At 32.6% G+C, this 24,947-nt stretch overlaps 1 protein-coding gene across 1 annotated transcript in view; it reads left to right on the forward strand.

Annotated features, from left to right (window-relative positions):
* Cpne8 (copine 8) overlaps nucleotides 1-24,947 on the forward strand; it is a 194,985-nt gene that overhangs the window by 151,993 nt on the left and 18,045 nt on the right. Inside the window, exons 14-16 of the mRNA XM_026393935.2 lie at nucleotides 2,718-2,764; nucleotides 11,105-11,286; nucleotides 18,568-18,695. Coding sequence (XP_026249720.1) covers nucleotides 2,718-2,764; nucleotides 11,105-11,286; nucleotides 18,568-18,695 — 357 coding nt within the window. The remainder of the gene's footprint in view (nucleotides 1-2,717; nucleotides 2,765-11,104; nucleotides 11,287-18,567; nucleotides 18,696-24,947) is intronic.

The raw sequence follows: 24,947 nt of genomic DNA on the forward strand, positions 1-24,947 counted from the left end.
GAAATCTGCCTTACAGCCTAAAGTTGTCATATTGATAACATCTTTAAAACATTTATTAATTAATATTTTCTAAATATATAGAATATGGTATTTGATATGACAAATATACATTGTAGTAGAAATGAAAATGCTCAGAAATCATGGAAATGAATAATCTGTTTCTCACAGTAAATGTGCAGTTGAGTTTTAGTTATACTATTGATAATCAATCAGTGATAAAATGCCAGGATGTTTTTGTCATTGTTTTTAAGAATAGAAAGTTGAAATTGTAAAATCTGTGAGATAAAAGATGGCGCTTCATTTGTTTTATTTCATTTCATCTCAGCACAGTGCTTGCCAATTGGAAGATGCTTAATAAATAATTGCTGAGCTTTAGTTTTTTAAAGGAAAAAAATTCAGTGGTATTATAGTAGGCTAAGGGAACATCACTACCATGAGGAGAAGCTTTCTGTTGTAAGCCACATTTCCCTTCTGATCTGAATAGTGCTGCTGATTCAAAGCAATAAAGGGCAGAAAATCTTTCTGACATGCATAATGAGACAAAGAATGAATCAAACTTTGTAATTATTTAGCCACCAAATATGCATCAAGCACAATGCTTTACTTCTTGAATCTCTCTCTTACTCTCTGATTACCAAATGGTCTTATTTACCCTTAGTGCTAAATGCATCAATCTTTTATATTTAGTATTAAAGCATCCTGGGTCTTAGTGGTACTCCTTAGGCTGGCCTGACTACCCACCTGCCTTCCTTTCTCTTTCTATCCCTTTCTTTTCTTATCTTTTGTCTTTTTAAAATAAATTCATTATATGTATATATATATATATATATATATATGAAATATGTATATTTATGTTTATTTTATATATGTATATCTTGAAAATTAAATATATTTTATGTATATATAAAATAAATAAACTTATTACAGGATTTTATAATTTTGTTTTTACCATTGGCATGGGAAGATACTAAGTTTTATGAGAAAAACTTTCATTCTGTAAAAGTAAGACAATAGTTCTTTATCAAATTATTGTGCATATAAAATATATCATATATATTATGCACTTAAATATATTTTGCATATAATATTTTATGTAGTTATCTTTCAGTTTTCTTTTTATTACTGTGTGCCAGGAACCTGCCCTCAAAGTTGGCTGAGGTCACCAACTGAGTTGCTGGGACTTAATCCCTGTCCTTTCCAATTCCCTGTCCTTTCTAAGATACAGTATCCTACCCTGAATTATGGTCACTTGTTCATAAGAAGTTGCATGGCCAAGCAGTGTACTGATGAGGACTGTTCTTTTCAAGCCCTCAAAGGATTTTGGAAATGTTCTCCCAAAAGTCTCACTGTATTCTTTTTTTGAAAGTTTGTATGCATTTTAGTTCATATTGGTTAGTGTTTTGTTCCATGTTAGTCTATATTGTTAGAATACAAACCTGACTTCCACTTTGAAGAGAAATTATCATATAAGTGAATATAAAGGAAATCTACATTAGTTTTTGTTAAATGTAACCACAAAAGGTTTTTCAATTGTTTAGGGAAAAGAATGAATGAATTTGATTAAATCCCTGAATAGTATTTAAGTCTTTACACTGAATTTTTGGAGAAAGAAGGAAATATTGTCATATTTTTTGCTAAGAGAACAAGGTACCTTGAGCCAGATAATTTTTTAAATTCCATCATCATCATCATATATCCAACATTTCCAAACTTTGAAGCATTGCATCGGTTGTTCAATGTATCAAAAGTAATTTTGGCTAAACAATAGTCCAAGTATCATCTTTTCAAATGATTTCCTTTTTAATAGGAATTATTTTTATGATTATAAAAATAATGATTATAGTTATAGTTATAATAACTATGATTATAGTTATTACAAGAATCATATCATCATCATTATTTATGTGTTTGATGTCTTCTTTGGTAAGAAAGAGATGAAATTACTTAACAGAAGGAGCCATAAATATTCCTGAGTAAATTTTTTAGGTGAATGCCACCTGTTTGGTTTCGAAATGAGAAAAAAAAAAAAAGCTAACATAGTAAAAAACACAAAACTCTGACTAATTCAGTAAAATAGTTTTGTTAATTACCTGGGCTGATAATTTTTAAAATATATGACAGATCTCATTAATATCTCCATATTTATGATGAATGAGTATACATACATACACATAGAGGAATACTGCAATTAGAGATGAATTTGTACCTGGAGTTCTTGATTTCTAAAGAAAATAGAAGAGAATCCTACTTTCAGAATTGCTGAAAGAAAATTAGTTTAAGCAATGACATTAGAAATGATTTTAGCAATGCAATACTTTAAGGTGTAGTATAATGACTACAAAATAATCTTGATCTTAATATAAATTACTAATAAATACTGGCATTTGAAACTGGAAAATATTTGCAATTTGACATCTTCACTGTGAACTACTCCCATAGTTATTGTGGTCCAAAATACAAGTTACTTTTATTCCTAGGACTTTATTTTTTTTTTTATTGTATGATAGAATGAATATATTTTTATCAATGGTATTTTTATCAAGTTTTTATATTGTAAAACTGGCTATCTAATGCTATCCAATGTACATTGTAACATATTTGCATATAAGTAACATTTAAGAAGCTTAGTCACACTAAAAAATATAACACAAATGGAAAACAAACTCCTTTTGTGCACTTATTTGCTTATTAATGATTCTCATTTATTTATATTCTAGAACACAAATCAACTTCACAGTGGCTATTGATTTTACAGCATCAAATGGTGAGTATTAAGACTATAACCTGATAAAAGCTATCACCAAATAAGTGAAAAATACATTTTTATTTTTATGAGTGGTATTTTATTTTTATCTTTACATACTTCTGAAGTTTTTAATTAAAAAAAAATCACATAGGCCAGGTGTAATGGCACACACCTATAATCCCAGTGGCTAGAGAGGCTGAGGCAGGAGGATCACAAGTTCAAAGCCAACCTCAGCAGAAGCAAGGTGCTAAAGCAACTCAGTGAGACCCTGTCTCTAAATAAAATACAAAATAGAACTGGGGATGTAGCTCAGTGGTCGAGTTCAATCCCAGTACCAAAAAAAAAAAAAAAAAAAAAAACCCACATAGTTTTTCCTATATTGTTAGCATTACAAAAAGTTAAGATATTTAAAAGACTACAAAAAAAATGTCACAAAGATGCATAACAGATTTATTAAATGTTGAAATATTGTCCTTTTTGTTCCACATGTATTTAAGAAGAATTCAAGTTTTAGAAATCGTTAATCTCATTGTCTATCTCTGGCCCATTCATATACCCTTTATTCTTTTCCATATAAAAATATAATTCTGATGTGTGTCTAATTATAATCCTCATTTTTATAGTAATTTTTTTGCGTTCTAATCTATATAGAGCTAATTTAGCAGTACATGTACCTTGCACAACTTGGTTAATTTTTACTCATTTATTTTTAAGAATTACTCATATTAACATATTTATATCCAGTTAATTAACTGGGACTGACATGATATTCCATGTCTGAATATTTGTAATTCATGTATGAAACATTTTAAGAAAGAAAATTAGTATACTTTTAATCTTATTTGGAACCAACTTTGTTTCAAGTAGTCCAACCATTTGAAATTTACTGTTAGATATCACAAGATCATGAAATTCATTGTCTTTTCCCAGAAGTAGCAACTAGTTTTATTTGTCTACGGTTGGTCTCCAACTTACAAGGTTTTGACTTACATTTTTTTTTCAACTCTAAAAAGGTATGGAACAATATACATTTAGCAGAAACCACTTTTTCAATTTTGCATTTTGCTCTTTTCTTGGGCTGAAGATATGTGGAACAGTATCCCCTCCTGGTGCTAGGCAACCTCCACTCCCAGTCTGCCACACCACCATGAGGATGAATGCCTGGTTCTCTGGAGTGTGCTGAGTTGCTAGTCCATAATATTCAGTAGGTTCTGTGTACTAACTACATTTTTTATTTATGATATTTTTCAACTTATATCCCAGTAAACATGCTACATAAACACTCTTCAGTCATCAATGAGAAGCATCCTTAGGGTTATTTCTTTTTTTTTAATTATTTATTGTGCCCATGGCTTTCACATTGTAAGATCTTTACTTCATGTTTCTCTTAAATTGAGTCGTATTTCACAAAATAACAGAATTTTTAGGGAAAACTGCACCATAGGAGGTCACTTCATCCACCCTTCTCTTATGCAAATGAGGAAACTGAGAACCAGAAAATCTTTTTACTAATAAAAAGATTAGTCCTAGAGGTACAACTGCAGATGAGAAGACCAAACTGTAATTCGGTTCTCCTGTCACTGTATATTGAGTTTATTCTCTAGTATTATGATTTCAAGTTAGTGATTTTTACTCATTCAGTACAATATGAAACAGAAGTAATAAAGGCAATTGGTTTAAAAAACTTGCTTTTTTTCTGAACTGATAAATTTTAGCACAACTAAGAGAAGGGAATAAATGTCAATTAAGACACAAACTTCTTATTTAAGAAGAAATAGACAATCTGAATAGACCTGTAACAACAGATTGGATTAGTAATTAAAAAAAAAATCTGTCCTCAATGTTTATCTGCCATGACACTCCGACAGCTTCACTGGTAAATTCCATCAAATATTTAAAGAATTAATACCAATTCTTCACAAACTCTTGCATAAAAAAAAGAAAGAAAAAGGTATTTTCGCTAGTTTATTCTATGAGTTATTACTGCCTTAATGCCAAAGCTAGACGTTAAGGATCAGTATTTCTTTTAGTTACAGAGGTAAATATCCTCAACAAAATACTAACAAACTGAATCCAGCAACATATAAAGATAATTATATCTTTTTATCCCAGCATTGCAAGATTCCTTTAATATTAAAAAATCAAATAATGTAATATACTCTATTGATAGAATGCAAAAGCCATGTAACTCCCAACTGATAGAGAAAAACCATTTGACAAAGCCCAACACATTTTCATGGTAACAACAATCAACAAACTAGAACTATAGAGGGACTTTCTGACCTTATGAAGGGAGTCTTGGACAAACGCAAAACCAACCTTATACTTCCTGGCGAAAAGCTAAATGCTTTCCTCCTGAGTGCAACCCAAGGATATCTGCTCTCACTGCTTCTATTCAACAGTGTTCTGGAGGCTGTGGCCGTGAAAGTTAGGCAAGAAAAAGAAACTTAAAATATCCTGAATGGTGAGGAACAACTGAAACTCTATTTGCAGGTAAAGTGATCTTATATATGGAAAATTCTAAATTGATATATATATATCAATTTTTTAATATGCCCATCTAAGGAATGATCTTAAAATGATCATAAAATGAAATTAAGAAGACAATTCCAAGCCCAGTGCAGTGGTGCATGCCTGTAATCCCAGTGGCTCAAAAGGTTGAGGCAGGAGGATCACAAGTTCAAAGCCAGCCTCAGCAACTTAGAGAGTTCCTGTCTCAACATAAGAAATAAAAAAGAGCTGGGGATATGGTTCAGTGGTTAAGTGTCCCTTGTTTCAATTCCTGGTACCAAAAAAAGGAAGACAGTTTTATTTATAATAGCATCAAAAGAAATGGTATGATTAGTGATACACTGAATAAAATAAGCATCAAATTTATACTCTGAAAACTATTTCTGAAAATATTGTCAAAAGAAATTAAATATTTTGAATAAAGAAAAATATAGCCATGTTCCTGAATTAGAAGACCTGATATTGTGAATATCGAAGTATTCCTCAAAATGATTGACAGATTGAATTCAATATTTATTGAAATTCCAAAGGCCTATTTTTTCTTTGAGGATTGGAAAATTCATATTGAAAATTATAAAGGAATTGCAAGGGATCCAGAAAAGGCAAAGCAAACTTATAAAAGACCACCTAGGTAGATTCACATTTTCAACTTCTAAAATTTACTATAAAACAACAGTGATCAAGACAGTATGATGCTGACATAAAAATAGATATAAAATCAATAAAATTTAAAACACAAGAATAGGGTCCTAATTAGAATAAGATATACTCCATATATGTAGAATATGTCAAAATACACTCTACTGTCCTGTATATCTATAATGACAAATTTTAAAAAAATTTAAAAAACCCACATTTAAGTTAACTGATTTCAAGGATACAACACAATTCAATGGGGGAAAGAATAATAAGAATTTTTTACAATTTATTTATTTATTCTAATTTGTTATACATGACAGCAGAATGTATTTAAATTCATAGCACATATATAGAGCTCAATTTTTTATTTCTCTGGTTGTACACACAGTAGAGTCACACCATTTGTGTCTTCATACATGTACTTAGGGTAATGATGTCCACCTCATTCCACCACCTTTTCTATCCCGATTGCCCCTCCCTTCCTCTCCCTCCCCTTTGCCCTATCTAAAGTTTCTCCATTCCTCCCATGCTCCCCCCACATCCATTATGGATCAGCATCCACATATCAGCCTTTGGTTTTGGGGGGAAATTGGCTTATTTCATTTAGCATGATATTCTCCAACTCCATCCATTTACCACAACTGTCATGATTTTATTCTCTTTTAATGATGAGTAATATTCCATTGTGTGTGTGTGTGTGTATGTGTATGTGTATGTGTATGTATATATATATATATATATATATATATATATATATATATATATATATCTCACAGTTTCATCATGTCAGATTAGACCTGACTTCCTTAACAAGACTCCAATAGTGCAAGAAATGAAATCAAGAATCAGTAAGTGGGATGGATTCAAACTGAAAAGCTTTTTCTCTGCAAAAGAAAGAATCAGGGAGGTGAAGAGAGAGCCTACAAAATGGGAACAATTTGTTACCACATGCATATCAGATAGAGCACTAATCTCTTGTAAATATATAAAACTGAAAAAAACTTAACACTAAAAAAAATCCCACAAATAAATAGGCCAAGGAAATGAACAGATATTTCTCAGAAGATTATATAATATCAATCAACAAATATATGAAAAAATGTTCAACATCTCTAGCAATTAGAGAATTGCAAATCAAAACTATTCACTCCAGTTAGAATGAGAGTTATTAGAAATAAAAACAACAATAAGTGTTGGTGAGGATGTGAGGAAAACGGCACACTCATACATTGCTGGTGGGATTGCAAATTGGTGCAGCCAATCTGGAAAGCAGTATGGAAATTCTTTGGAAAAGATGGAATGGAAACAGCATTTGACCCAGCTATCCCACTCCTCCATCCATACCCAATGAACTTAAAAACAGTATACTACAGTGATGCAGCCATATCAGTGTTTATAACAGCACAATTCACGAAAGCTAAATTGTGGAATCAACCTAGATGCCCTTCAGTGGATGAATGGATAAAGAATAATAGTCTTTTTTTAAAAAATAATAGTCTTTTTAAAAAGTGGTGCTTGGACAACTGAATGGACATGCAGAAGAATGAAGTTAGACTCTTACCTCTATCAGATTAAAAAAAAATCTCAAAATGGAACATAGATGTAAATGTAAGAGCTAAACTCAAGAAAACAGGTTGTATCTTGCATTTGGCAGTTGATTCTTACGTGTGACACCAAAAAACATGAATAGATAAATTGAACTTCATCAAAATTAAAACACTTTTGTTCCAAAGGAGACTATCAGGAAAGTGAAAAGACAAACTGCAGAATGGGAGAAATATTTGCAAAGCATACATCCCATAAGGACTTGTATCTAGAATATATGAAGAACTCTTCTAACTGAATAAGAGAAAAAAATAACCAAATTTTTAAAAATAGGCAAAGAATCTGAGTAGATATTGTTACAAATAAGATATACAAATGACCAGTATGCACATGAATAGATTCTTGGCATGCATAGGCTTCAAGAAATAGACATCAAAGTGTAAGATTTCACAACTATTTGGTTGGCTATAATCAGTATTGGTCAGGGTGTGAAGAAACCAGATATTTTATAATATTATGAATGGGTACATAAAATGATGCAACCACTTTTGAAAACACAGTCAAATTGTTAAATAAAAAGTTACCATACGACCCAGCAATTTTGCGTATAGATGTATGTCTAAGAGAAGTGAAAACATGTGGATAGAAAAACTTGCCAGTGGATTTTTGTAGCATCAAAATAGCCAAAATATGGGAACAATACAAATGTCTGTCAACTGATAAATGGATAGACAAAATGCAGTGTATTCATACAATGGATGTTGACCCACAATAAGCAAGAGTGAATAACTGGTGCGTGCTACAACATAGACGGATGTTGAAATCACAAGCTGGTCACAAAGACCACATATCATGGGATGCCATTGTATGACATATTTGGATTAGGAAAATCAGGAGAGACACTCACTGTTTAGAGATGGGGTAGATGATAAGGGGTCAATAGATAATGAGTACAGGGTTTCTTTTTGAAGCAATGAAAATGTCCTAAAATTGATTGTAATAAGGATTGTGCAATCTGTGAATATATTGTAGTAAAAATGATAGAATTGTAGTTTACAAATGATGTGAACTATGTCTCAGTAAGCAGCTAACAAAGAATCTATTTAAGTCTAATGTTCTTAGAAAAGCCTGGTGTTATCTCTAAAATAAAATCAGCTTAAGTGTGATATTATTCTAGGCTTAAAACTATTGTAAATACCTTAAGTAAAGAATGATAACTAAGGTCAAGAGCTATGGAATCTGACTGCTTAAATTCATATTCTAGTTTTACCAATTATTTATGCTATGTGATTTAGAGCAAGTTATTTAATTTGAAAGATGGGTATAATAAAATTACCCATGCCATTGGTTTGTTGAAATGCTTAAGAGAGATATGAAATAAGATGTTCAATATATGTTAGATTGCCTGTTATTATGAATATATCATATTAACCTATTACAGTTCATTCTTTGTAAACACCATTGCAGATATAGAGGAAAGACAAATATGGTCAGAGACTCTTGGAGTTGGCAGTTAATTTTTTAATTGCCAAATTTTGTAGTGCAGAACATCAGAGCCATGAGGATATAAAAGAAAAGATAGCAAGGGCCAAGCTAAAGAAGAACACTGTTTGGTACACAGAAGACATAAGCTGGAAGAGAAGAAAGTTATTTTCAGGTCAGGGTGGCAATTTGAGAAGTCCGTAGAGATGGGAGGGAAGTATCATTGGTGTACAGTGGAGATGGTTCAGATGAAGATGCTGAGAGAGGGGTGGGGTCCTGCTACGCATGAGAGGTTAAGATGTTAAGCATGCTGGGATTCTAATGGTTTGGGGGGGCGGTTGTTTTGTGGGGTTTTTTTAGAGAAATAGAAGTGTTTGTCATATTGCCACCATTATTTGAGAGTTGCATTAAATAACCATTTAGTCCATTAATGGTATTCCTGTTTCTGACTACAGTAGACTTTTGACCAAATGACAAAGTCCCTACTTTAGAAGGACATAACAGAAAAAAATTGCACTGGATGAATTAAAAAGAAAAGGAAGACTTTATTCAGAATTATAGCAGTAGGGATCAAGAGTTAAGAAGAGAAAAAAAATTGAACTCTGGGGCTCTGAAGCAAAAGGCTGGAGGGATTTGAATGCTAGGGTGATATAGTGGACATTAACTAGGAGATTGGTCTATATGAGCAGGCCTCTGTGTTTGCTGATTGGCTCTTATTGAAAGTAGCCTCTTAAATATGCAGAAACTGGAAGATAGTAGTACTGTCTTTTTAAATGATTATATTTCAAAGGAATGGCCCCCCAGCTTCTTAAGGAAGATACTTCATGGTTATAGAATTTTTCCTCTTTGAGAGGGAAAGAAAGAATTTACAGTTGCAAGTTTTCTAAAGCAAATGCTATAAGAAAAGTGAGGTCAGGGTCCTAGAGTCAGGAAGAAACCATTCAAAAGTCAGTCAAGTTGAGGTGAACCTTCAAGACATCTATAGAAGACTGCCTTAGAAATTTTGTCATGCAGAACCAACATGTGAATGCTGATAACCCTTTGGAAATACAAATGCATTTGTGTAGTTATATGTATTATAAACCAAGAGGAATCTCTATTTTGTTTTGTTTCTCTCTGAATTGCAAGTATTTATTGTTATTTTTTTTCCCTTGGGGGAAAAATGTCTCAAGACCTTCCTTCTTTGGGCCTTAGTTTAATGTGGAATAGAGTTGTATGAGCTATTACAAGTCCAATCAAACTTTCAATTTTCACTTAAGAAACTAAATGGACTCGGAGGCTGCCTTTGTGCTGGCAGTTAAGGTGACTCAGTGTGAACTTCAGTGTGTCTGAGTGGTGTTTTACATTGGCTCTCAAGGTCATCTCCATTCAGATGCATCCCCTATATAGAATAAGCATTTTAGAAATATAAAACCTTGTGGATAACCCAACCAATAATAACAGTAGTAGTTAAGCCTACCATTCTGTGATACTTTTTTTTTATTTTAATCACTTTCAAATACATAACCTTATTTTGTCCTCCCAGAAATCACTAAGGGAGGATTTATTTTACAGATGTTCTCCTGGAAACGGAGAAACTTACCTCTGGGCCTCTGGCTCCTAACTTACTATCTAGTTAGCAAGTCTGAATATGTTTCCAATCTAGGTATTTAATCACCTTGAATTTGAAAATCACTGTGCTCTGCTTTTCTTGAGTGATAAGTTGGGATAGTTCTCCAAAGTTCAACTTATATTTATAGTTATATTTTAGGAAGGGCTTATAATTATTGAACGCATAAATCATTTCGGTCCTCTGACTGCAGGCATAAGAATTCAACCTGAGGTCACACAATTGTTTTAAAATAAAGATTAAAGTACATGAACATTAACAAAGGTATTTTCATGCATTGCAGAATGGAAACTCAAAAATAGCCTGTGCCACTTACAATAAGGATTTATTTCTGAAAAAATTTTTCATATGCTTTGGAATTTCTTTGAGAAAGTTTCTGTATCTCTTATATATTGTAATAAATATTTATATGTTAATATCCATCAAAAATGAAACTATTAGACACACTATGGAAATAGGCAGGAAATCATGATTTTGAATATTTTATCCTGAAATGGACATCAGAGAACAATGTTGTTTAAAAATATCCTTAGCCTGATGATTTACGCTTGCAATACATTTTCTGTTGTCAGGCAACCCTGCCCAGCCCACTTCTCTCCACTACATGAATCCTTACCAGCTGAACGCCTATGGCATGGCGCTGAAAGCAGTGGGAGAAATCGTCCAAGACTATGACAGTGATAAGATGTTCCCTGCACTGGGTTTTGGTGCAAAGCTGCCTCCAGATGGAAGGATATCTCATGAATTTGCTTTGGTAAGAATATACAAAGGGATTTGGTATTTTGAAAAATTCCTATGTTAGTTATTTTTAACATTGATTTTTCTGCATATTTTTTACTCATTTGTGCACAAACTTCCATAACCATAGAGTCAGCTTCGTTTTGGTAAATAGTTGACTTAGAAATGTGATCTTAATGGAAAAACACAGATAAATTAGACGATGAATAAATCTAACTGAAGTATTTCTAATTTATAAATTGGAGGTCTCTTCTTTTTCTGTTACTGCATAACAGACATCCCTAAAACTTTGAGGCATAAGACAACATCATTCCTTTATGCTCACAATTTGTGGGTCAGAAATGTGGATCAGCACATTTCTCCTTTTCCATAGCTGGGGCCTCAGCTGCTATGACTTGAATGACGAGAGCTGCATTTGTTGGTTAGGACCATACTTCCGAATTTCAGTTCTCCTATTGGTTGAATTCCTCAGGTCTTCTCTGTGTCATGTATCCAGGGGTGCGTATGTTCCCTACTATCGCTTTTTCATCTGAGTTCATGTCCAGTGCCTGGGCTGAGATGGCTGAAAGGGCTGGGGCTTCCTGGACATCTTTCCCCATTTAGATCTGGTCTATCCAAGGTTGTTGTGGGCTTATCATCCTTATATGGTGGCCTCATTGTGGTCACATGGCCCAAAATGAGTATTTAAGTCTGAGTCAGAAACTCCAGGGCCATTCATAGAATAGATGTAGAAGTCTCTATTCTTTACGCAAGTTACTGAGGCCATCCCAGGTTTAAGGTAGGGAAATTAATTTTCACCTCTCAGTGGGAGGAATATCAGAGAATGCCTGGCTATCTTAATTACCACCTTTCTTCACACCTGAGGAAAGGAATGACTATGTTAAACTAAACAAAGCTTATTAATTTTTCTTACAAATGATACTTCTCATCCTATGTGTGATTTTTTTTTCTTTTCCTCTAATTATTTCATTTTCTGCTTCTACTTCCTCATTCATTCCATGTAACTACACCAATGCAGATATAAACTGTTAAGGAAGGATTTTTGAATTCGAATTTTGATCTGTTCTTTGATCCCAAAATAACACGTATAGGATAGAGATTGCTATGGTTTAGATGGGTCCTCTTCAAAACTCTGGTGTTGCCAATGGAATAGCATCAAAAGATGGGAATTTAAGAATTTAAGGGTTGATTAGACCTTGAAAGTCTAATGGAATTAAAGCCTTAATAAAAGAAACTTTAGCTAGCACTCAGTCTCTAACCCTTCTACCTCTGTCATATGAGGACATAGCATTCTTCCTATTTGTAGGATATCACTCAGCAGACAACCATACATGCCAAACTACCAATGCTTCAGAAGGGTGAGACACATTCTGTGTTATAAATCACCAGCTTCAGGTATGCTGCTGTTGTAATTCACAATGGACTGAAACAGAGCTCTTTAAACCCTATGAAAAATAGTCTCCCAAATTGATGAAGAGAGCAACAATAATTATGGTCAATGATGATGATAATGTCTCAACTTTGTACATTATGATTATTTTTTTCAAAACCCTTTTTTTTCCTTGAGTAGGTAAAACAGGGCAGGTTAAGTGGTCTTGATTCAGTGAGATGGTATGTGATTTGGGACTCCATAATTACTATTGAGGCATACACTTTATACTTATTATCTTCTGTAATCTTTGTGACTCCTGGGAGTTAGATATGTCATGGCGGATACATTGCAATTCTCCTATTGATCCAGTGAGGAGTGTACCCCCAAGAGTTGTATATGTCAAATTCAGAGGCTTGGAAATTAACCAGAGTTCCAAAGGATAGGACTTGAACCTCATTCAGTCTTTTTTCAGGATCTGGGCTCCTAACTGCTACCAAACTGTATCCTATGAAATCACTCTCATCCTGTCACTCAGATGCATGCTTTATCAACACAATGATATTTCCAAATGCTTTGATATGATTCATTTCATCTTCGTCAAATATGTTTTGAAAAGAGTATTTTTATTTCTGTACTTATTCTTGCTTTTCTATTCTGTCACCCAGACACTTTCTGGGAAGGTTGCTGCAGGGTTTAATTCTTTCTTCCACGAAATAGCCCACATGTCACACTCTCAGTGTCAAATAAAAATGAGTGTCTGTTTGGATTTTGTTGTGTCTTAGAGAATTAAAATCTCCCAGAAACTTATAAAACCATGAAAATCATTCATGTGATCCTAAGTCTTAAGTGCCTCAGGAAAAAGGTCATGAGCTATTTTGAAACCTAGGAAAAGGAATAATTGTGTTAAACTAAATGAGGTTTATTAATTTTCCCTCTACACTTTTTTTTTTCACCCTTGAGTATAATTTTTTCTTTAAAATCTCTCCTACTTTCCTTGGCTCTGCTTTTTTTCTACCTCTGTATTCACTCCATGTAGGCAAACTTATACAGAGATCTACTTGTAAGGAAAGATTTTTTTTATTATTATTTTGCACCTTAAGCTTTTCTTCTAACACAATTCAAATCTTTCAGCATAGGTATCCTACCCCCTGAAATCTGTGAATGAAGCCCAGTCTCCCAAACTGATGATAAAAATAATGGTTACGTGGATGGTAATGATCTGAATGCCTCCATTTAGTATTACATAACAATGGTATTACTTTAATTTTTTTCAGCACACTTTTGTTTTCTTGGATTAGTAAGACTAATGAGGATTAAGTAGGTCTTGAATGAGATATTTGATTTGATGTCTGCTAACACATTACATTAACCTCATCCTAAATCACTGTAATAGATATAGAGAGAGGTACCAAACATTACTAATAGGGCATTATGTAAAATTTTGGATGTGTAACCGACGTGATTCTGCAATCTGCATTTGGGGTAAAATTGGGAGTTCATAACCCACTTCAATCTAATGTATGAAATATGATATGTCAAGAGCTTTGTAATGTTGTGAACAACCAATAAAAAAAAAGGAAAAAAAACACACACACAAAAAAAAACAAAAGCTTGAGTCCTGTAACAATCTGACAATAAATGACCACATAGTAGTAACAAACCCGAATATCTCCATGGTAAAAATATATGATGTACATTAACTGCCAATGTAGTGAGATATTGACATATAGTGAGATTGAGATATAGTCACTATTTCACCAAATCGATTTTTTTTTCAGATGGCAAAGGAGGCATATTTGAAAATAAAATAATTCCTAGTGAGTGATTTTGGCTAGCACTGATGTTGAAATTGAGCTTTTGTTTATCAACAAAGTCTCAGATAAACTGAGTCTTTAATGTGAAACATGTATAAGAATAGATACCATGGGGAAAGAAAAGGGAAGGGGAAAGGAAAGAAAGAATTTCCTACAGTTTTAACACTTCAAGTTGTAAAAAGAATGAGTCATCTCTCCCCTCTCTTTATAACTTTTGATGACTCCTTGTAGGGCTATTCTAAAATGCAATCATGTGGAGTTCTAGAAGAATATTTCCAATGGGCATGTGGCCAGGGACCTTTAAAAAAAAAGGCTTCCACATCGATCAGCAGAGAAATGCTACTCCTGTCCAAGTGATAGCTCCTTCTAAATGTCTAAAGCTCTTGCATACCTTTCACTTATTTTGGCATTTATAGGAATCTGTACATTTTAATTTTTACATAGATATCTTTCTTCCAGCTAAACACTAACAATTTAATAAACAACTGTTTTTAACACTGCATTATACATACATAAAATAAAAGCTCAAAAGATGTTTGTTGGTTGAATAAAAGGAATAATTCTCCCACATTTTTCCCATAGTAAAGAAAATTTCCAAGCAACAACAGACATATTTTATAGCACAGCAATAGCCTCTAACAGCTTCTCTTCAGTGTCTTATCAGCTTGTTAGCCCTGCTGAAAACTGTTATAGGCTACAGGCAGCAATAGATGCTATGGGTTTCTGGCATGGAACTGAATCTAAATCTCAGTAGGATTCCTGAGGCAGCCATGGGGAGGGAAATGCATGAGAGCTTAGACACTTCCAGCCAGGTAGGTTTCTGTGGTGGAATTATTGCTCATTTGACTTCAGTTCTTTATTTTTTTCTACATATTTACAACTCAGTATTCATAATTTTATAATATAAAAAGTTATTAATTAAAAATAAGTTATGAAGTAGAGCATCCTTTGCCTCCTTCATTAATAAACAACAGAATTAAGTGAATTTAATTTTAAAAACATCTAGTTTTTATCTAGCTCTTTTATGTAAGAGCCACGTATATATTCATTTCAATTTCTTTTAATAAGCAAAAATTGATTCCATGTATAATTATTTAAAGAAATTAGTTTTTAAGCAGACTAAAAATCCTTTGTAACTCATTACAACTTTACCATTAAAAAGAAAATCTCCTTGGGCCTGAGGCTGTGGCTCAACAGTAGTACACTTGCCTGGCATGTGTGTGGAACTGGGTTCGATTCTCAGCCCTGCATATAAATAAGTAAAAAATAAAGATCTATCAGTAACTATAAAATATTTTTTAAAAAAGAGAAAAATCTCCCTTTAGTAGCCATAAAATATTTAAAATAATCCTGACATAATACAGAGCACATGTGAAAAAGAAGATATGATTTTATATTACAACACATTCTTATTATCATTTAAGCCATTTGAAGAAAACTTAAAGCAACTTATGGTATTAGGAAGAATTCAGAAATCAAAGCTTAAACCAATCCATGTGGTGAATAGTGTCTAATGATTATCTTCCCACTACCAAAAGAAAAAACAAAACAAAACAGGAGCCTTGTTGTAATTTCAGTTTTAGAGGAAAAGAAGGAAATAGTTTCATAGAAATATAAAGCCCTGGGGCTGGGGATGTGGCTGAAACCGTAGCGCACTCGCCTGGCATGCTCAGAGCACTGGGTTCCATCCTCAGCACCACATAAAAAAATAAAAAAAATAAAGATGTTGTGTCCACTGAAAACTAAAAAATAAATATTAAAAAATTCTCTCTCTCTCTCCCACCCCCTCAAAAAAAGAAAAGAAAAAGAAATATAAACCCCCAGTTAAAATGTTAAAATGCTGATCAAACAGGAGCTCAGAACTATCCTAGTTTGTAATTGTTCCCTTAAGGCAGATACATACTACATTTTTATATGTTCAAAATTGGTAATGAGTTTTAATTTTAATTAGCTTCATATCTTATCAAGGGAAAAGAGCACCATAAAATCTTACTTAAAAGAAGGTTAAATAGGCCAGCTCAGATTAACATCAAAACCAATCATCAATTGTTTTGTGCTAAATGTTAAACTCTTACACTTTAATTTCAAATAATCTGTGTAACCAATTTTATAATTCACAAAGGTCTTTTATAATTTTTTTATGTAAAACATTATGTGAGAGTTAATAAAAACTGAAGAAGAAAGAATAATAAAAGGAAAAAAATGATTAAAAATCCTTTTCTTACAAATAACAAAATTGAAGTAGCTGGTAATTTCTGGCTCAGTTTCCAAGCTCTCCAACTTTTCGAAAAGTTTAGGGTTTCATAATGTGGTGATGTAATGGTGATTAAGAGAGTGAGCCTTGGAGTTAGACTAACTAAATTTCAAATCTTAGATCTCCTATTTGTGTTGTGTAACTTTGGGCAAAGGATGATCTCAGTGCCTCAGTTCCTTTATCTATAAAGCAGGGATAATGACAGTACTTTAAGCTACCTTTTTGGAGGTTATTATAAAAATTATATATGTAAATACTTTAAATCTTGGCATATAAAATTCAACAAGTTTTAATTATAGATTGCCAGTTACTTGTGATTTTTTTAAAGATAAGAACACTCAGGCCAAAATGATTGCTAACTGTGCTTAAGTGTAGTTACTATCCCTGTGTTTCAAAATATAACTACAAAATTTTCCATATGCCCCTCCTTCACAGGTGGAGCCTCATTCCCCTTCCCTTGAGTGTGGGCTATCCTTAGTGACTGGTTTCTAGCAAATTAAGTAGAAGTAATGGTATGCCGCTTTTTAAAATAGCTTATGAAAGGCCCTTGGTGTTTTGTCCTTGTCCTCTCTCTTGGATCACAAGTTCTGGGGGAAGTTAGCTGCCATGTTATGAGAAGCAGCACTGGGAGAGTCAATCTGGCCTCTGATGGACAGCCTTGTGAGTCTTGGAAGTAGATCCGTCAGCCTTGTCAGGCATTCAGATAACTACAGTCCAGGCCAGCATTTTGACCTCATGAGAGATCCTGTTCAAGAGCCACCCAGTTGAGCAGTCTCTGGATTCTCCCCAGGTGTGAGACAATAATTGTTTATTGTCTTATGCCACTATGCAAAAGGGCACAACTTTGTGTACCATGTGTTATTCATTATTAGTTTTATTTGTGGAATGTGAACTAGGAGAATCAGATGGAATAATGACAAGAACATGGAAGGCAGATAAAGCTCTACAAGTTGTCCATCTGGGTACCATCCCCAGAATCAGAACTCATTAGTATCATATTCATTTCCCTTGAACAATGTCCATATGTTTCTTCAAATATTTTTCCTTTTACTTTGTCTTGATGTTTCCCACTCCAAATTATCATTCCTCTGATCCCTTCTCTAGTTGGAGTTGTCAGTTGTAATCTGAAAATTGTCCGTGTGGCATTTATTTTACATTTTTCCTTCTTTCAGTTAAAATAGATTAAAGTTATACATTTGGATTTTTTTTCATTTTAATGTATGTTCATTGCATGCATTTTTGAAAAAAAAAATATAGAATAGGCTAAAGAATGAAATGCAAATCACCAGTTATCTAACCACCTGGATGTAATCCCTATTTTGATGTTCTTCTTTTCAGAATTGTGCTATGTTCATCTCTACCTATTTATCAACATGTGTGAAATTAAGACAGTATTCATTTTACAATGTGTGATATTCTGTTTCTCTTAAGATTAATTTGAATTTTCTTGTCTATGCATTTTATATCATTGTAATATATATTAATATAGTATTGAACACTTTATTATATTTTTGTTTTTATAAAGTCTACAAAAGAATATCTCTTAAAAGTAACTTTATGTATGTCTGTGTGTATTATTCCCTTTTTTTCATTTGATCTTCACAGAGACATTACTTTTTCTTTTGGTACTGGGGATTGAACCCAGGAGCACTTAACCACTGAGCCACATCCCCACCCCCTTTTTACTTTTTATTTTGAGGCAGGATCTTACTAAGTTACTTGAGGCAACTTGCTAAGTTGCTGAGATTGGCTTTGAACTTGTTATCCTCCTGCCTCAGCCTGCTAAGCTGCTGGGATTACAGACATTCCCCACTAACCATTATGTTTTTAATTTTTTTGCCCTCTAACTTTCTACAGAATGGCAACCCTCAAAATCCCTACTGTGATGGCATTGAAGGGGTTATGGAGGCTTATTATAGGAGTCTGAAATCTGTCCAACTGTATGGGCCAACCAACTTTGCTCCTGTAATTAACCATGTGGCAAGGTAAGTATAGAATAGAGAAGGAATTTATTCTAGTGTAATGGATGATGATATTTTTTGGAATGACTCCACACATCAAAGATGCTTTCTTTAATATACCTCTAATAAAATGAGAAAAAAGTTAAAATGGTAGTGCCCGTATTAAGCTATCAGGATACTTTGCTGAGAACTTTACATCAGAATGTTAAGTGAAGAAACATACACTAAGTTATGTTAGGACCTGTCTTTGTTCAACAAAATGGAATGTTATTTTTTTTTTAAAAAGCTATCATGAGAACAATAACATGATTGATGATGAGCTCAACTATGTTAGTCATTCATACTTAATGTCATGTTCCATAGTAGCAAAGAAGTAATGAGACTGAATTCAATTAAGACAACAATTTGAAGCTTTATGATATATATAGGGCACATTATTTTAACTTCTGGAATTAATATAGTAGTTAATTTTATAAATTCCCAGTGCTTTACCTATATATAGTGCATAGTACTGAGATCAGAATATAATTGCTTATGACTCCATCTATTACATGTTCTAGATAAAATGTTAAAAATCTGAAAATCTATTTATACTTATTTACCATTTTGTTCAATAATGCAAAAAAATGAGTTAGACACTGCTTTTCAAATCCCTAAAATGTTTCACTTGAGCCAATTGCAAATCCTATGAAGCTCAGTCTTATTTTGAGATAATCAAAAAGGAATAGCTCTATGTCCTTTCAAATATGTAACCAAAAGTATCTCATTCTCACCAGTTTATCAGTGTACAAAGGTCATATGAAACTCTAGTTCTCTGAAGGTTCTGTTACTTTACCACCTCCCTGCTGGACATGACTAAAAATTTTAATGTGTTCTACTTTCCATTATCTGGGACATGGACAAGATGCTAAAGTACCTGTGCACCCAAAGCTGACCTCAGTGGACCTCCCCAGGGAAAACTCTACCTTGGAATGACAGTGATACATTAAGGAAAACTGTGAATTTTACCCATTAGTTTGGATTTTTCTAACATTTTTTCTCTAATCTGTCCTAAAATGTGAATTTTACATCTCAACCTTATACATACACAAACAAAAAAATTTAGTTATAGAATGATACTTATTCATTATCTCATATTTTCTGTTTCTATGGCATGCTATTCTTTTCTGTTCCCAATTCAGATTTGGCCCACAAAATTCATTTCACAATACACTAATAGGTCATTACCTGTAATTTGAAAGACATATCATACCTTATTATATTAGCCTGGGTAAGAAATGTTATACTACAATTTCCTAGTTTTTTGATGATTTTTTTTAAAAAGCAGAATCAATATCATATTAGTACAAGATAAATTTTAATTGATTCATATTACCTAACAGATCACATTTTTACAAAAAGGTAAGACAAGAATGGCAGAACTTATTTTGTGTGAATTCCTGCTAGTTATTGTAAATTATTCATCAGTGTTTACAAATTAATTTTAAAATTTTCTTGTCCTGGTATATCGCCATTATAAAAATTAAAATTACAGACACAAGATTTCTTGATACATTTGTATATACTATTCATAGTATTCTATAGCCATTTTATGTTTTTCCCAGCATTTTGTAAATTCTCAAATATAGAGGTAGTTGCTAGCTAAAGCTTTTAGACTCTGAAAATAAGACATAATCTAATAATTCTTTATTTTATTTTTTAAATGGAAGAAAATAAGAAAAACAATAAAGATGCTTTTTATGAATCATCATTTCTTTTCAACACAATAGGAAATGCTGTGTATCTATCTCTTATTACAGATATGTAAAATAAATGCCTTTATTCATTCCCTTATCTTTAAATGTTATGTTTCAATTGTTTTTAAATTTTTATTAAAACATACATACAATTTGTCTCATCCAAAAACTTTATCAACTACAAACAAGGTACTATTTATATCTACATCAAAATAAGTGCCATATCATATTTAAAATGAGTGTGACCTTTACTTATATAAAATTTCTTATTCATCACTTGTAACTGAATTTCTATAGTATTTAGCACCATGTCTATCATATAGGCAGTAAGTAATCAACAAATACCTAATAAAAGAATTCTAAATATACTAACTTATTGCTATTAAAACTTGTTTTAAGTCGAGAAAATATTTGTATATACTTTGTCCATTTGTTTCATTTTTTTTGAACCTTCAGAAGTATATTTCTTAGATGAGGAAATGCTTAGTGGCTTTTTATCATTTCTATTGGCATTTTTGAAGAATGCTTATTCTTCTTAAGAATGACTTTAAGCACATGATCATTTTGGGAACTGATCTCTGCGTAGTAAGATTGCTGACTTACAATATTAATGGGATGACAGACCATGAAATAGAGAAGACTCTAGATATCAAATTTGTAATATTTGAAGGTTTTATATGCTTTTCTGAGGATTTCCAACCCTCTGCTTACGATTTCCAGCTTTTTCAGTTGTCTTTTCCCAAAGCTGGCCAAGGAACAATATTTAAAATGGTATAAAAGTTCTACTCAACATCTGTTAATACCTTGTCATAAATCTAAGTGGAGATATCTTAGCTAGGCATTCAAGAACTTCCAATATCAAGCCACTTCCCATCCATCTGACTCCATTTTACTTCACATTTTCCCAAATGTACCACAGTTCAGTCACAGTGAATCATTGCTTCTGCTCGGTGGTATCATTCCATCACAACACTTACCTAATTTAATGCTGCTCAGTTGTCACATTAAGTAGATATTTTCCACATTGAAGGTAGGAACTATTTATTGTGATTATATACTTATATATGTATATACACAGTAGTTTGCATATACTGAGAAATCCATACCTGTTTAATTAGCTAAATATTATACATTATGAATGTATTATAATTAGCAAATTATAATTGAAAACTAAAGAAACTTTTCAATATAAATGCTTAGTCTGTCTTAATCACTTGTGGAAAATGTGATTGTGATTGATACCTGTCCTATCAGGTTTCTGCAACAAATAAGAGACATGTAGAAAAAGATATACATGTAGATATGTAGTTCAAAGAATTGACTCAAGCAGTTGTAGGTGCTGGAAGGTGTGATATTTATAGTTGTAGGTGCTGGAAGGTGTGATATTTATAGGTGGACAGTTTGGAAACTCAGGTAAGGTGATACTGCATTCTTAAAATAGAATTCTCTTTTTCTAGGAATGTTAACAATGTTACAATGAAATTACATGGCTACATTAGATAGGTTAGAAATGGTAATCTAAAGCTTAAATATATCATCATGTTAATTAATATTATATTGTAATATAATTGTGTGTTTATTATTATAATTGTATGTTATGTAATTATATTACATATTATATCTATACATATTATATCTAACATATATTTATATATGTTCCAAATCTGGGACAATAGGACAAAACAAGTTAAGGCCTTCAACTAGTTGAACAAATTTCCTTCACTTAAAAGTCATTTGATTGTAGATGTTAATGATACCTACAAAATCCCTTCACAGCAATGCTTAGATTATAATTAGATTAAATAATTGGGTTTTAAATCTAGCCAAATTGACACATAATACTAACCATTATATCTACCAAAGAAAGAAATGTTTTACCATTGTGTTGCAAATTGAAAGAAAATTTGAAATTGGAGAAATAATTTGGGGGGCTTCCATATAATGACCTTACTAAGTACTTAATATTTCTTATGATGTTTAAATTTCTTTTTTTTTCTTTTTTTTATTGGTTGTTCACAACATTACAAAGCTCTTGACATATCATGTTTCATACATTAGATTCAAGTTGGTTATGAACTCCCATTTTTACCCCAAATACAGATTGCAGAATCACATCGGTTACACATCCACATTTTTACATAATGCCCTATTAGTGACTGTTGTATTCTGCTACCTTTCCTATCCTCTACTATCCCCCCTCCCCTCCCCTCCCATCTTCTCTCTCTACCCCATCTACTGTATTTCATTTCTCTCCTTGTTTATTTTCCCGTTCCCCTCACAACCTCTTAATGATGTTTAAATTTCATTAATTGATAACAGTAGAGAGAAAATATGAAGGAAATTATGTGTAGGTATATATGCGGTTTGAATAAAATGTAGTTTTAACTATCCCATGATTAATCACAGTTTCTTCTTGACTATGGTAACACATTTCCATTCTTATTTTTTCAAAAGCTTCGATTCATCTAAAATTTTATATCAATTTTAAATTTTCTGAGATGAATATTATGTACTGGTATATTTTTAACAACTTAATACTTCAAAAATAAATATACCAGTGAAAATATCAAATATATTTCCAGACTACCATAAAATTTCTCCATTTTCTTCACTTGACATAGATATATTCATTGTTTCCTTTTAGCCATTTGTTTCCAGTGCCTAATAAATTACTTGTTTTGAGGCATTTCTGTTTTTAAAAGAGGGATCTAGCTGAGTGTGGTGGCACACAACTATAATCCCACAGGCTCAGGAGAGTAAGACAGGAGGATCACAAGTTCAAAGCCACCTCAACAACTTAGTGAGGCCCTAAGCAATGTATCAAGATCCTGTCTCAAAAAATAAAAAGGGCTGGAGATGTGACTCACTGGTTAAATGTCCCTGGGTTCAATCCTGGTACCATAAAAAAGAGGGATCTATCAACTTCTATTCTACTGACTTTTTTTTAAATATCTTTATTTTATTTTTATGTGGTGCTGAGACTCCAATCCAGTGCCTCATGCATGCTAGGCGAGCGTGCTACCACTTGAGCCACATCCCCAGCCCCTCTAATGACTTTTTATATTTATTTTTTCCTGATATTGAGAACACTGCAGAATCTAGATAATCAGTCAAAATTAATTTTCATTCTTCAAAAAAATGACATTTTTATTTTGGAATTTCTAAATTAATTTATAGAGTGTAGTCTATTTTATTTCTTCCATATGATCAATAATAATAAAATCTAAACAATCACTATTGAGCCCGTGCATTATCTCAGTGCTGCAATATGGATTATTTATTTTAATCTTCATAATAACTCTAGGAGATTACAGTAGTGTTATTGTTCCTATGGTACTGATAATCAAGTGGGTATGGTGAGTGGCTAAGTATGGTGGAGCTAAAATTCCAACCTAAATAGTCTGACTTCAACTCCAGTCTGTTCTGACATCTTGCCTCTTTAAACCATTTTGTCACTGCTACAGAGGTAAAGATACAAAAGGAACTGAAGCAAGGCTACCTGTCTTTGTGGATGTATTTGGTCATTTCATTACACAGGCAAAAGTAGTTTGGGGTGATGACTTGTTAGCATAAAATTTACGGTTCCTTTGTTTTGAAATATTTAAATGTTGGAATTCCTTTACTGGATAGTAGGAAGATTCAATCCATTGTATAAATCATAACTGAGTTCCTTAAGTAAAACATTCCTGAGCCAGTTTCTTAACTTGTCTTCATGCCCTCTCCATTCCTGTGAACTAATAATAAGTGGAAATAATGTTTCACAAAAATGAGCCAAGAGTTTTTGAGCTTTTATGTGAACAATTCTAGAAACTTGGACAGAAACTCAACCCTGACAAAGCTAGCTTTTCTCTCAGATTGATCATGGTAATATTAATATATAAATTATAGATTGGCTATGTTTGAGAAAAGGCAGTGAGGTGACTCTTAATGCAAGTTTTAATTATGCGTTTACTGAATGATTAATCATCAGGTTCTGTTAAGGAACAAGCTTCCTTTAAAATATGATCTGTTCTGCCCAGAACAAGACCTTTAAAATATGATCTGTTCTGCCAATCCATGTGTCTGTGTCACTTCTTGGAAGAGGAATCCAGGTGTGGCCAGCAGAGTCTTTCTACTTCATACAGTTCTGTAGCATATTACGTACATATTTAAGAAATACTAAGTAATACTTTTAAAATAAAAGGCTAAATTAGAAGAAGTGGTAGTACAACACTGTATTTGTATAAAATTTAGATTGACTTACAAAGTGGAACACTATACCACTGCATAGGGCAAATGCCATAGAAACAATAAATAGTTTTAAAAGATTGACTTATGCTGCTGACTGTGATAAAGACTGAAATGGATTGGATGCTTTTATATAAAATAATGTAATTTATTCTTAAGTCAAATATATTTAGTGGTGGAAGGACCCACATAATAAAATGAGTGCATCTTTCTACAGCATAAGTGTTCCTCAAAGTTAAGAAATATAAAGTCTCAGTACAATTGCATATATACTATAAGTGCAAAATTCCTATGCATTTGTAAGATAAATATA

This window comes from Urocitellus parryii, chromosome 5, assembly GCF_045843805.1.
Source record: "Urocitellus parryii isolate mUroPar1 chromosome 5, mUroPar1.hap1, whole genome shotgun sequence".
Lineage (NCBI taxonomy): Eukaryota > Metazoa > Chordata > Mammalia > Rodentia > Sciuridae > Urocitellus > Urocitellus parryii.